The sequence below is a fragment of the Nycticebus coucang genome, chromosome 6, assembly GCF_027406575.1.
Source record: "Nycticebus coucang isolate mNycCou1 chromosome 6, mNycCou1.pri, whole genome shotgun sequence".
Taxonomy (NCBI): Eukaryota; Metazoa; Chordata; class Mammalia; order Primates; family Lorisidae; genus Nycticebus; species Nycticebus coucang.
In genome coordinates this window covers 50,037,513-50,051,254 of record NC_069785.1, presented here as the reverse complement: position 1 = coordinate 50,051,254, position 13,742 = coordinate 50,037,513, and the positions used below count along the sequence as shown (strand labels likewise).

The window sequence follows — 13,742 nt, the reverse complement described above, 5'->3', positions numbered from 1 at the left end:
CTTACTCTGAGCAAGAAGAGTTGAAGGCCTCGTGGCATATGAGAAAAATACTGAAAATGTGATTGAAGATGCTCTGGATAAATAACCACCTCTGACCCAGAAGCCAGAGCCACTTTTAAACACCACAGAAATCTCAGCTGGAGCCCATTTTTAAGCAATGGGCAGGGCTCTTGGGAGGTAGAACAAGGTGACTGCAGATCCCGCCGTGAACTGCACATCTGACAATTCTATTTGGCTGATGCATTTGCCTTTTTGTGTGGTAAAAAGACCTGACCTTGTCACACTTCTCCCTGTGTAACTTCACATACTTCCACTCAAATAAATTAGCATTTCCTTATCATTCAATGCATTTGGTGGGAACAAAGTTTCACATACCTGTGACAAAGGAAGAGTGAAAGAGATGAAGAAAGGAGGTGGGTGTCATGATGTCAGATAATTTGAAGGCAGTTTGGCAAACACAATTTTAATGAAAAATTCTTTTTTGTTTTTATTGCCTTAAAGATCCAAGTAGTTCTTTTCTTCTCATGTTTTAATACAATCCAAAAACCTTCCTTCCTTCCTTCCTTCCTTCCTTCCTTCCTTCCTTCCTTCCTTCCTTCCTTCCTTCCTTCCTTCCTTCCTTCCTCCCTCCCTCCCTCCCTCCCTCCCTCCCTCCCTCCCTCCCTCCCTCCCTCCCCCCCTCCCTCCCTCCCTCCCCTCCCTCCCCTCTCTCCCCTCCCTCCTTCCCTCTCTTCTTTCTTTCATCTCACTCTGTTGCCCTGGGTAGAGTGCTGTGGTGTCATAGCTCACAGCAACCTCAAACTCTTGGGCTCAAGAGATCCTCCTGCCTTAGCCCTGCCCGCCACAATGCCTGGCTATGTTTTTAGACATGGGGTTTTGCCCTTGTTCAGGCTGGTCTCAAACTCCTGGGCTCAAGCAATTCACCTGCCTCGGCCTCCCAGAGTGCTAGGATTGCAGACATGAGCCACTGTGCCCAGCCTCAAAAAGTACTTCTTATTATCTACCATGTATCTGACATGGTATAAATCTACTATTTTTCCAAGGAATTCTTTCAATTCATACAGAGGTTTGAATTTCATTGAGATGTCTTAGATTTCATATGAATCACCTGTGATCTTGATAAAACACAGTCTGTAGGTCTGGGGTGGGGCTTAGGATTGTGCATTTCTAACAGGTGGCAAGGATGCTATTGGTTCTTAAAGAAACCACAATTGGAGTCACAGTCTCAGAGGGTCTTGGACTGGAGAGAAAGGGCATTACAATGCCCAGGCTTTGCAGACAAACAGAACTGCTTTCAAATCTAAACTTGGACACTTTGGAAGTAATTGAACTTCTCTAACCTTTGATATCTTATTTTAAAAATGGGGACAAACTCTATGCTACAAGATTGTTTTAACAAGGTGTCTAGTATGATGTCTAGAAGACTGGACTCACCTGAAGCTGATTTTTATGATTTTAAACTGAGTGTTCACAATCTCACTGAAGACCCAGCACTAATTCTATTGCCATTTGTTCTATACCAGAGCTGAAAAGAACACGGAACTGAAAAGATGTTAGGTTTTGGTCTGGCTCTGGCACTGACTAATTTGTACCCTAGCTATATCAACTTGTCCTCGCTTGACATATGTTCTACCTTTATAAAAAGGAGGCAGTTACCTAGGTTATTACTGCCCAGGATGATAGCCTATATAGCCTTATGTTGCTATGGAGCATTTGAAATGTGACTGGCCCGCACTGAGATGTGTTGGAAGCGTAAAATACACATTGGATCTCGAAGGCTTAGTACAAAAAATGTACACATCTCGTTAATTTTCTTTTTTTTTTTTTTTTGTAGAGACAGAGTCTCACTGTACCGCCCTTGGGTAGAGTGCCATGACTTCACACGGCTCACAGCAACCTCTAACTCTTGGGCTTACACGATTCTCTTGCCTCAGCCTCCCAAGCAGCTGGGACTACAGGTGCCCGCCACAACGCCCAGCTATTTTTTTTTTGTTGTTGCAGTTTGGCAGGGGCTGAATTTGAACCCACCACCCTCGGCATATGGGGCCAGCGCCCTACTCACTGAGCCACAGGCGCTGCCCTCTCGTTAATTTTCTATAATGGTTGCATATTCAAATGATAGTATTTGGGATGTATTGGGTTAAATTAACTATACTATTAATATTAAAAATAACTATTTCTTTTTTGCTTTTTAATTGGCTACTAGAGAATTTTAAATTATATATATGGCACATATTGCATTTCTTTCTTTCTTTTTTTTTCATCCTTCATAGAGTGCCATAAAGTCTTAGCTCACAGAAACCTCAAACTCTTGGGTCCAAGCAATCCTCTTGCCTCAGCCTCCTGAGAAGCTGGGACTACAGGCGGCCGTCACAATGCCCGGCTATTTTTAGAGGCAGGGTCTTGCTCTGGTTCAGATTGGTCTTGAAACCTGTGAGCTCAGGCAATCCGCCTGCCTCTACCTCCTAAGTGCGGGATTACAGGCGTGAGCCACCGTGCCTGGCGTCTGGCATGTATTATATTTCTATTATACAACATTAGATGATCTCTGGTGTTACTTCCATTTGAATATTCTATTTAAAGTGGATGAGCTTCTTTATATGCTTATTTTTTTTTCTGATGTATTTTCCAGAACCTGATAACTTTTCTTTTTTTTAAAGATTTTATTTTATTTTTCCTTTTGGTTTTTTTTTTTTTTTTTTTTTGGCCGGGGCTGGGTTTGAACCCACCACCTCTGGCATATGGGACCGGCGCCCTACTCCTTGAGCCACAGGCGCCACCCAGAACCTGATAACTTTTCAAAAACAGTTTGGGTGACTCTACATTCAAGGAAAAAAGTTTAATAAAACAAGAAACTTCAATGAAGCTAGAAAAATAGAGAGATAGGGAGGGTATTTATTCAACTAGAAGACCTAGTATAAGAAAAAATATGTCATTATAGATCAAATTTAGCTAGGGTTTCCAGACTATCCATGCATTTTGAGTCAGTAGTCCTTCCTTGGGCATCCTAGACTTCAACAACTGTAAAAGCAAAGAATATTTTATTCAAGGAATCTCAATGGTAACAATAGCCATTAGATAGAAGAATAACCACCAGCTAGGAAAGATGTTGGATCACAGTATATTGAGTTGTATCACACTGACTATGAAGCCCAGGGGAAAATGGCATTTATTTAAATAAATACAGTCTAATATGTCTATTAGTATTATAAAAATCCAGATTAAACATTAATTGTGGCAGAGAGATTTACTTTAATGTCTAAATTTGCCATATTGAAAAGTCATAAAAATATTTCATGCAGACTCTCTCTTTGCTAAAAGTGATTATAACATCCTTGTAGCGCACTTATTAATGGGAGGCAAGGGAGGCTGTGATACAAATGTCTTCAAATAAAGCAAGCTAACAAAGAGGGGAAGCATGCTAGAATCCTGGATACAATTATTCAACATTCAAATATGTCATAGTTACAAAAATGGATTTTACTACCCCATTATAACATTATAGATTCCTTTCTGTTGGAATCCAAAATATGAGTATATTAAGATTTGAACAAAGCAGCTTTCACAATCTTGTATGTATTATAACTTTGACATTGAGAAAGGGATAAAGAATTTCTAATTATTTGGTCTGGAAAGGAAGTTGATATGATGCTACTTCAGATAAAAGAATATTATGAAAAAGAGTTTGCAAAGTTCCTACACTATTAGGATCAAACAGGAATTTGGGCCAAGTGCAATATTCTTTTCAATTTTTATCTTTTAAAACATTGAGAGTCTTATTTGTCTCTTTACTTTCATTGCTGCTCTGGTTAGAATTGAAGAAGAGAGAATTTTTCCCTTTCTGACGTGGTCCATCTTTTATCTCACCACGAGTCCTGGTGCCCATTCATAGGTCGTTTCATTCTTTCTGTATTTGGTCGTGTCACTATTTTATTAACATTAGAACAGCGGCCCACTGACAACAGGAGAACAGATGTGTCTAAAAAGAATACATTTTCTTCTTGGTGGATGTGGAAGTTGAGATTAAGAGGAGGTTGAAGACAGAAGGAAAAAACTGAGAATTTGAGTTTCTTTTGGGTTATCTCAGCTCCACTTGCTTTCCATAGGCCATAGAATCAGGAGATAGATGTCTTCTTTGAGCTCTCTTGAGAACTTCTCAAAGAGAGCTTTAGATTTTATGAAGATAGTTTATAAATTTTTAGAAAAAAGAAGAGAAAGGGAAATAGTAAGACTGAAATTTTGTTAAGGGGGCTCAGCATGAGGAGACCATTCAGAAGTTAACCCTCTTCTCCTTGACAATGGGGGAGGGAAACAAGGGTTTAAATTAATATTAAAGAGCAGGAAAAACACAAATCAGAATAAATTTACATCTTAGTACACATGTGTGAAACAATGAAAGAACTACCCATAGGTCGGGCTGGTGGCTCACCCCTGTAATCCTAACACTCTGGGAGGCTGAGGCGGGTGGATAGCTCGAGCTCAGGGCTTTGAGACCAATCTGAGCCCCTGTCTCTACTAAAAATAGGAAAACTGAGGCAAGAGGATCGCTTGACCCCAAGAGTTGGAGGTTGCTGAGAGCTATGATTCCATGGCACTCTACCACTCTACTCAGGGTGACAACTTGGGATTCTATCTCAAAAAAAAAAAAAAAAGAAAGAAAAGAAAGAACGAACTACCCATAAAACTCAGATGACATCACCTCTGGAGAGGGAGAGACCAGGGGTCTGGAGTGGTCATGCAAGGGATTTCAGCTTGACATGTGATGGTTTATTTCATTTAAAGTGAGTGGAAGCATCTTTGACAAAAATGTTAACAGTTATAAATTAAGAGAGGTAGAATATAGGTCTCATTTAATTTTATATAATTGAGCTATGTGAAATTGCCAGTAATCGACCATTTTGGTCTTCAAAAATGCAAATTTCATATGATACAAGTTAATATTTTTCTTAATGTTTCAAAATAAAAAAGTCAATCTTAAGAAAAAAAAAACTTTTTAGCCATCAACAGAACCCAACGTACTTCATAAAAGATGCCACTGTAGATTTAAAATCCTTTTGCAATTCCAAAAAAAAAAAAAAAAGAAAATTTAGAAAAGATGCAAGTGGCACGTATTTGGACAATAGTGGCTTAATCTTATTTGTATTCCAAGTCCCAGATTAGTTAAATCAACTTTCAACCTCTAAAAGTATACCTATTTTTTATTGTTTTAATTGAAAAATTATTGTCTTTAAATGCAAAAGTGATAATTATGGGAGAGGGGGATGGCTGTGGTCTGAGGCCTTCTCACATCTGAAAGATAAGCGGGAGCCACTGCCATGAGATTTTAGAGCTGAACATAGTGTGCCCAGAGAATTAAGGGCACATCAGTTCAAACTAAGGTATCCATGATGACAAGCTTGATTATCTCTCCATCTACTATGAATGACGCAAATGTGGAAACTCACAGACAGAGGCAGCATTTATTTGTATCAGGATACCTCCATCTCCCGACTAGCTGGGATAACTGGCACACGCCTCCACATCCAAACAAATTTTTTCCATTTTTTTTTTTTTTTTGTATAGACTAGGTCTTACTGTGCCTCTCAGGCTTGTCTTGAACTCCTGGCCTCAAGGGATCCTCCCCCCTTGGCCTCCCAGATTGCTGGGATTACTGGTGTCAGTTGCTGCACTTGTCCTGCAATTTCCAACTCTTGACTGAACTCACTGTCCTTGGATACATTCAGAAACATGAAGGGATGCTACAAGGCGGTGTCCTACTCCCTCAGGTCTTCCTGTGGTCATAGGAGTGAGGCACAGAAGATCATATTTACATATTTACATACATTACATATTTAATACAAAGCCTCTTGGGATACAAGTGTGTCATTTGTTTGTTTCTTGTTAGTTCAAAGGAGAAGAGTAGAAAATATTTAAAAAATTACCAAACTGAATTCTTTAAAATGGGTCCCCAAGTTTGTCTTGATGAAGGGTCCTTTGTTTAAAATCTTTAGGCTGAGTAGAAAAAAGACAAGAAGTGGGAGGAAGAGGCCTGAGTATAAGATGGGTGAGTGTAAGAGTTAGTTGGATAGTTGCAAGGCCACAGCAGGTGCTTGGGGTCCAGAAAAGAATACCAATTTCTTTTCTTTTCTTTTTTTTTGAGATGGAGTCTCACTGTGTCACCCTGGGTAGAGCGCTGTAGCGTTACAGCTCACGGCAACTTCAAACTCTCGGGCTTAAGTGATTCCCTTGCCTCAGTCTCCCAAGTACCTGGGACTACAGGTGCCCGCCACAGCGCCCAGCTATTTTTTGGTTGTAGTTGTCATTGTTGCTTGGCAGGCCTGGGCTGGGTTTGAACCTGCTAGCTCCAGTGTATGTAGCTGGTGCCCTAGCCACTTAGCTACTGGCACCAAGCCAAGAGTATAGATTCCTTAATTTCAGTGTTAGCAGCTTCAAGAGCCATAACCTCTACACTTGATCTTAGCCAAAAGGCCGAGAAGCAATAGAGCCATGACCTCTAGTCCTTTAAAAACACCTTGGGTGCAGGAGGAAATGGCAATGGGGGGGAGGGGGCCCACAAGCTTTCCATCTACACATCAATATTAAATTGCTATTGAGTTCTGGGACTTGGTCCTTTTTGATAGTGTAACAGAACTTCAAGTGAGCATTTCCATAGCTATAGGTCAACAGAGGGATGGAGCACACAGCCTGACATCCTGTGATCAACTAGCCAGGACTACATGTTGCACTGTCCCATTATGATCAAACTGCTATATACCTAAAACGTTCAAAGTGTCTCAGCTTGTCTTTTCAAGGGGGGGTGTTTTAGATTTTTGTTGAAGGTAATATGTTTCTGGAGTGAAAATGGCAGCTATAGCATACCAAAAGTAATAATAATGATAATGACAAGTGAAATTAATTGAGTGTTTACTATTTGATAGACGTTGAACTTGTACCGGAAAGCTTATTGTATATAATTCTTACAGCAACCCTGTAATACCGGTGATATCTTTATTATCTTCATTGTAGAACAGAAAATTGAGGCCAGAGAGACTAAAATTACACGCCTAAGGGATTCACAGCTAATAGGTGGCAAAACGGTGATTCAGAACTTGACTGTTAGTCTCAAAAGCCCACAAGCACCAGCTTCCTAGAGTTAAAAACTAAATTGCCATTCTTTTATCATCATCACTATTTAACATTTTCCACAAAGTTGGCCTAACCATCAACCATTGTGCTTTTGGAAAAAAAATTTCTAATGGTATGCTCACTGCCCCCACATCCCCTTCCATCTGTTTCTTTGCAAAGATGATTGACGACTCAGCCTGGAGTCTAAAAATGCTGACAACATCTGCAGCCCCAGGAGCTCACAGAAAGTAACTAACTGGAAAGTCATTAACTGATGCAGTAACTATTTTCTGTCCCCAAGAGAACCTCAGTAGCTGGGAGCAAGACTCTTGGGCCCTACATGGAGAGACCAGCATAGGAATATATAATGGGGTCCAACCAGGGCCATTGGAAGTACAGGCTAAGGTACCTACTTCAGATGAAATCATATTCCAGCATCATATTCTTTTATTACAGTTAAAGCAGCAAAGGGTTAATTAAAAGCAATATCCCCTGTCTCTAAGACTACCTTTTCTCCCTTGCCAAAATGTGACTATTTATACTTTCAGTTCATTTCTCCAGTCCTAAAGATATTTTATTGCCTGCTAAACTAAGTTTTCTCTAAATTGCTAGAGAAGAAAAACACCCCATACTGCTTATTCCATCAAAACTGGTTCCTATATTGTATTGGCCAAAATGAAATCCACTAATCCAGGACACTAAACTTGATAATATGAGAGAGGGGTACTTGATAAGATTTTAGAAAATTCTCTGGAGTCACAGTTGGTCATTACTTAACTTGTCAATCTTGTGTATTCAGTAGGAGCCTCTCCACCCCTCTCCCCACACTGGATAATTGCATTCAGTTATATTGTGTGAGTTACTGTCCTATTAGCACTGAGAGGAAAGAGACTAGGACCAACCAGCTTCATAGAGCATTTAGGATAGGCCAAGCGTAACAGGATGCTGAAGTGCTGGCCCTGATGACACGTGGTAAATTAGCTGCCTCATGATAACCAGGGTGGACTGCCTGGGGGCGGGTCACAGGCCTATTCCTCAGGTATTAGAAATTTAAGTCTAATAGTACTCCAAGGATACAAGACTGCCAAGGCTTTCTCCTTGTGGTGTGACACAGCGCAAATTCAGCAGCCTGAACTGACATTCTGGCTCTGCCACTTTCTTGTCACAGGACCCAGGCTAATAATTTAATTTTCCTGAATCTCACTTTTCTAACCAATGAAATGAGAACAGGGCTTCTTTTCTTTCCTGCTTCACTAGGCTCTGGTGTGGTTTGAATAAGAAAAACTGTAGAAAAATGCTTTGCAAGATAGGTAAGTACTTAAGTACTAGAAAAATACATTGCCAGCTGAGGATTTTGAGTGGGGTGTGTGAGGGTCAGGGGTGGGGAGAGAGAAGCGTGTGTATTATGAGAGGACAAATGGAGACTGGCTAGTTTGAAGGACTTAGATTTGTTATTTTTATTATTTTATAATTTTAATGCTTTCTCTACACTTGAAAAATTGGTCAAGAATTATGGTTACATTTTTAGCTTTGACTACCTCCTAGGAAAAATCCTGAAAGGCTAATATTAGTCTACCTCATGCTTCCTGAACAAAAAGGAATTCATTTAGTTCTGAATGTTTACCCAAGGCATGGAAAACTTGGCTTAATTCTTTAGATATCTGTAGTGTCATCAAGTGTATCCAAATATTTGACCTAAATTCTATGTACTGTCATTTAAGGCCGTTACGTCTTGTTCTCTCCCCACTAGTTAATCTATGTCACAGTATTCTATCTGGTTCATTCTATCCTTTTCTATTTCTGTAGATAGTTATCACCCCAGATGCCTTTATTTTTTTCTGAACCAGTTCTCTTATTCTTGAATCAAAGACCATCATGTGGAAATATTGATCACTTTTAGTTGGTCTCCTATGAAATCTAAAATTCATTTCATCTACTCATTTAAATACAAGATCACCAGCTCTTACTAGTCCTTGCTCTGTGAATCAGTTGGAGGGCTCTTCTCTATACCGTTTTGCAATTTTTCTATCACTGCAGGATCATTAAAATAACCCAAGGTGAGCAGGAAGGAAAAAGCACTTCCCCTGGGTAAGGGGGCTCTTACCACAAAGACTTCACAGCAGATGCAAAGGCCACTATTCTTGGTAAAGGCGTGAGTTATATCCAAGAGGGCAGGTCTCGTCATGGGTCCACCTGTTAAGACAATGCACTGGGGCCTGGAAATACAGAAAAGAAGATGTGAGAATTGGCCATCACAAAAAGCCTGTGAGCCCAGAACCACCCCAGGACGGAAGGCTTGGAAAATGGGACAGCTTCTCCCCTCGGGTCTTGGATTTCCCATTAGAATTTTTAAATCATCTTGCCTGCCTACCTTGAAATCTTTGTATTCTTACTTTAGTTAATTAGAGCAAATGTGTGAAGTAAGGAGAAGGTGGTCTTGTGGTCCCCTTTTCATTTTTTCCCTGAACACTACACTATTCCAAATCTCAACACAAGGCATCCTTCTCCAACCAGTATTTTTATGCTGTTTTCTTTCATACTTGTGTTTTGATATTCCGTGTAGAACCAGATACAGCTAATGAAGGGCTGAAAGGGTTATTTCTAAGAGAATCGAGTAGGCTAGAAAGGCTTAGCTGAATGGAGACAATGCCCGTGAGTAAGGTATGTGGGAATTTAAGGACATCTCTTTGCTATTCCGCTACTTAGGCCATCTGTCTATCTTCAGGCCTGGAAGGCGACATGGCACTGGGAGGGGCTATAGCTTGGGGTGGGCATAGCTCAGCATGGAAGGCCAAAGCACTCATTTATAGGAGGAGCTGTCGTGAAATGTGGTAGTTTTGTCCGACTGCCTACTCTTAGAGTATACTCGGACAGCTTATAACAACTCTAATGCACTTGCTTCCCATAATGGAGAACCACTTCTACTGTGAAACAACCCCAGGATGCCTTAGAGGCCAACTTCACCTGAAATTTTTTACATGGTCTTCCACTGTAGTTAATTCCAGAGCGTTGTCTAAAGCACTCACGTAGGAAAGGGCCTGTGTGGACGAGCCCCAGTTCACATCTGCGGGTAAAGGAGGAAATTGGCACAAAATGCATTGACCTTTTCCTCTGTACACCATGAATAATTTTTTACAAGCCATTCCCCTTTATGATTTTCCTTGGCTGTGCCAGCAGTGAGGAGTGCCCAAATGAGAGAAAATATAATGTCGAATTTCCTAAAAAGCACATCATGTCCTGCTAGGAACACTGTGTTAATTCTCAGAAGTGAGACTTCTTTCCAGTGAAGAATCAGACAATGAAACTATAGTCTCAGAAATCTGGTTTGCTGGGAGAGGCTGTATGCTAACCACTTTGCAGGGAGATAAACTTGGGAAGATGGTCAGCCCCTGAATAAATTCAAATTGTCTTCACTAACATTTCAATCTAGAGGAAAAGCAGCATTTTGTATACACACATTGTGTGCAGTCTTCTTTATATTTTGAATAATAAAGCTGAATAGCTCAGAAATTCTTGCCTCTAAAGTGCAGGGAGAGGGTCAAAGCACTCCGGCAAGCAATTTAGTTTGATCTTTTAAAACCCAATCTTTATCATAAGGGAGGGAGGTCAGCTCTACCATTCCTTGCCTTTTTTTTTTTTTTTTTTTGTATTTGTTCTTTCACTAATTTAAATATTAAATGGATCCTCCAAGTTTTATGAGATGAAGCCCCTGATAGGAAGGTACAGACGTAACCTAGAAGACAGACAGAGTTAATTCTCCCCAGCCTTGCTCTGCAGAGTCAAGGAAATAGGTGGGGGATAATTATCTGGAGATAAAGAAGATTAATACTGATTAAGTGTTGACTGTGTATCAGGCGTTGAGTCTACTACCATAGGCCATTTATTTTTACAGGGATGAGATATTTTTATAGGAACATTTACATGCAAAGAATGAACCTTGAACCAGACTTCATACCATATGCAAAAATTAACTCAAAATGGATAATAGACCTAAATATAGTTCCCAAATCCATTAAAACTTCTTCCATAAGAAGTTTGTGACCTTGGAATAGGGAAAGATATCTTAGATCAGATGAAACAGGATGAACAACAAGAGAAAAAACAAGTAAGCCTTCATAAAAATTAAGACTTTTTGTTCTTTAAAAAAAAAAAAAAAAAACAGAAGGAAAATAAAAAGAGAGCCCACAGATTTGGAAAAAAATATTTGCAAAACATAAAATGCTAAAGGATTTGCATCCAGAATACATAAAGAACTCCCACAACTGAATAATAAGAAAATAAACAACTAAAAAATATGCAAAAGATTTTAAACAGACAATGACTAAAGAAGATATATGGGTGGCAAATAAAATGTTCAACATCATTAGTCATTGGGAAATGCAAACTAAGCCACAGTGAGAGAGCTCTGTACATCTATTGGAACGGCTTAAAAAATAAACTTAGCAAACATACAGAGCAACTTCATGGCCCGTAGGAATGGAAAATAACACTGCTGCTGTGGAAAGTAGTTTGGCAGTTTCTTATAAAGTTATATAGACACTTAACCACACATATACTATCAGAAAGCCCACCCCTAGATATTTACCTGAGAGAAAAAAAAATATGGGTCCACATACAGTCCTGTGGGTGAATGCTTATAGCAGCTTTATATGTAATTACCCTAAACTGGAAACAACCTAGATGTCTATCTACTGGTGATTAGATATTTGTAAAGATTTATGGTATATTCATACAATAGAATACAACTCAACAATACAAAATAACATGCTTCATAGACATACAACAACATGGATAAATTTAAAACGATTATACTAAGTGGTAAACTCAAAGGCTATATAATGTATCATTGGCTGATATGATATTCAGGAAAAAGCAAAGCTAAAGATTCAGAAATTGGAAGGTGGAATGATATTCAGGAAAAAGCAAAGCTAAAGATTCAGAAATTGGAAAAGCAGTTGCCAGGGACTAAGCTGGGGGAAAGAGATTGACTACATATCACTAATGATGAGTTGGGGTAAGGGAATGTTGGAGGATGATGGAAATATCCTATTTAATTAATAAATAAATTATTTTTTGAGACAGTCTCACTTTTTCACCCTTGGTCAAGTGGTGTGGCATCATAGCTCACAGGAACCTCCAACTTTTGGGCTCAAGTGACTCTCTTGCCTTAGTCTCCCTGGTAACTATGACTACAGGCACCCACTACAACAACCAGCTACTTTTTAGAGATGTGGTCTTGCTCTGGCTCAGGCTGGTCTCCAACCTGTGAGCTCAGGCAATCCAACCACCTAAGCCTCCCTGAGAACTAGGATTACAGGTGTGAGCCACTGTATCCAGCCTCAAAATAGGTATCTTAATCATGGTGATGGTTATACGACTATAAGTTTTTCAAAGCTTGTAATCTGTACATCTGTTAATATAAGGGGTGAATTTTACCATATGTGAATTATAGCTGATGCTAAATATACATAAAGTAACAAAGGTAAACAAAACAAATTCCTCCAAGGTAGTTACTGCAATCTCTGCTTTCTTGGCAGAGTGAGGGGAAGGAAGGTAGTGTAGGGGGGGCTCTGGTCTCTTGGCACTGTCCCCTCTGTAGCCTCTCCCAGCTTCAGTCCACCTGGTTCTAAAGTCAACAACCAAAGTTCAGATCCAATTACATTTCTCCAGTTGAATAACCTCTGGCATCATCTTGTTGCTCACATTATATTCTTTTTTATTTTTATGTTTTTTTTTTTTTGTTTTTTTTGGTAGAGGCAGAGTCTCACTTTATCGCCCTCGGTAGAGTGCTGTGGCGTCACACAGCTCACAGCAACCTTCAACTCCTGGGCTTAGGCAATTCTCTTGCCTCAGTCTCCCGAGTAGCTGGGACTATAGGTGCCCACCACAACACCCGGCTATTTTTTTGTTGCAGTTTGGCTGGGGCTGGGCTTGAACCCACCACCCTTGGTATATGGAGCCGGCGCCCTATCCACTGAGCCACAGGAGCCACCTCACATTATATTCTTTAGCATAACATTAAAATTTCTTATTTATCTGGTCACCCTTCCAGGCTCATCCTGTGCCCCTTCTCCTTAGCTCTCAGGAACTTCGTGCGTGCTGAAGACCTTGAAGCTTCCCAAATAGACCCCCTAACTACTTGTTTGTATGTGTCTTTAACTTCCTTCCTGCTTTGCCTTCTGCCTAGAATATCATATCCTGAATCTGTCCAATTAACTAACCCCCTAATCACTTGATCTTTTTAAAACCTAGATTATTTGTTCATTTAACTAGTATTAATTTAGTGTCTACTGTGTGCTTGACCCTGGGAACATAAGCCATCAACCAGGAAAGTTTTCCTGGATGATTCTCATCAAAGTTAATCACTCTTCCCCTTTTCTAAGCAATTTGTTTAGATTATTCTCAAGGTACTTACTATATTGTATTATAATTAATTGCTTAGGTGTGAGTCTGTGAACTCCTTGAGGACCATACCTATATCTCATTTTTGAGGACGTTAGAAGCAGGAGGGGAGGGATGAAAAACTTGTGGGGTCTGGTATCATACACTCTCTGGTTAAAATGCCAGCTCCATTGCAAATTCTCTATTACTTTAGAAAGTGATCAACTCTTTGAACCCCAGTTTCTTTTTCTGTAAAA

General features: G+C 39.8%; 1 protein-coding gene across 3 annotated transcripts in view; it reads right to left on the bottom strand.

Annotated features, from left to right (window-relative positions):
* Positions 1-13,742, bottom strand: part of SLC12A1 (solute carrier family 12 member 1) — a 98,691-nt gene that overhangs the window by 40,793 nt on the left and 44,156 nt on the right. For all 3 annotated transcript variants that reach the window (XM_053593939.1, XM_053593938.1, XM_053593941.1), the window contains exons 16-17: positions 10,069-10,168; positions 9,209-9,320 (exon numbers count right to left, since the gene is read on the bottom strand). In XM_053593939.1, coding sequence (XP_053449914.1) covers positions 9,209-9,320; positions 10,069-10,168 — 212 coding nt within the window. The remainder of the gene's footprint in view (positions 1-9,208; positions 9,321-10,068; positions 10,169-13,742) is intronic.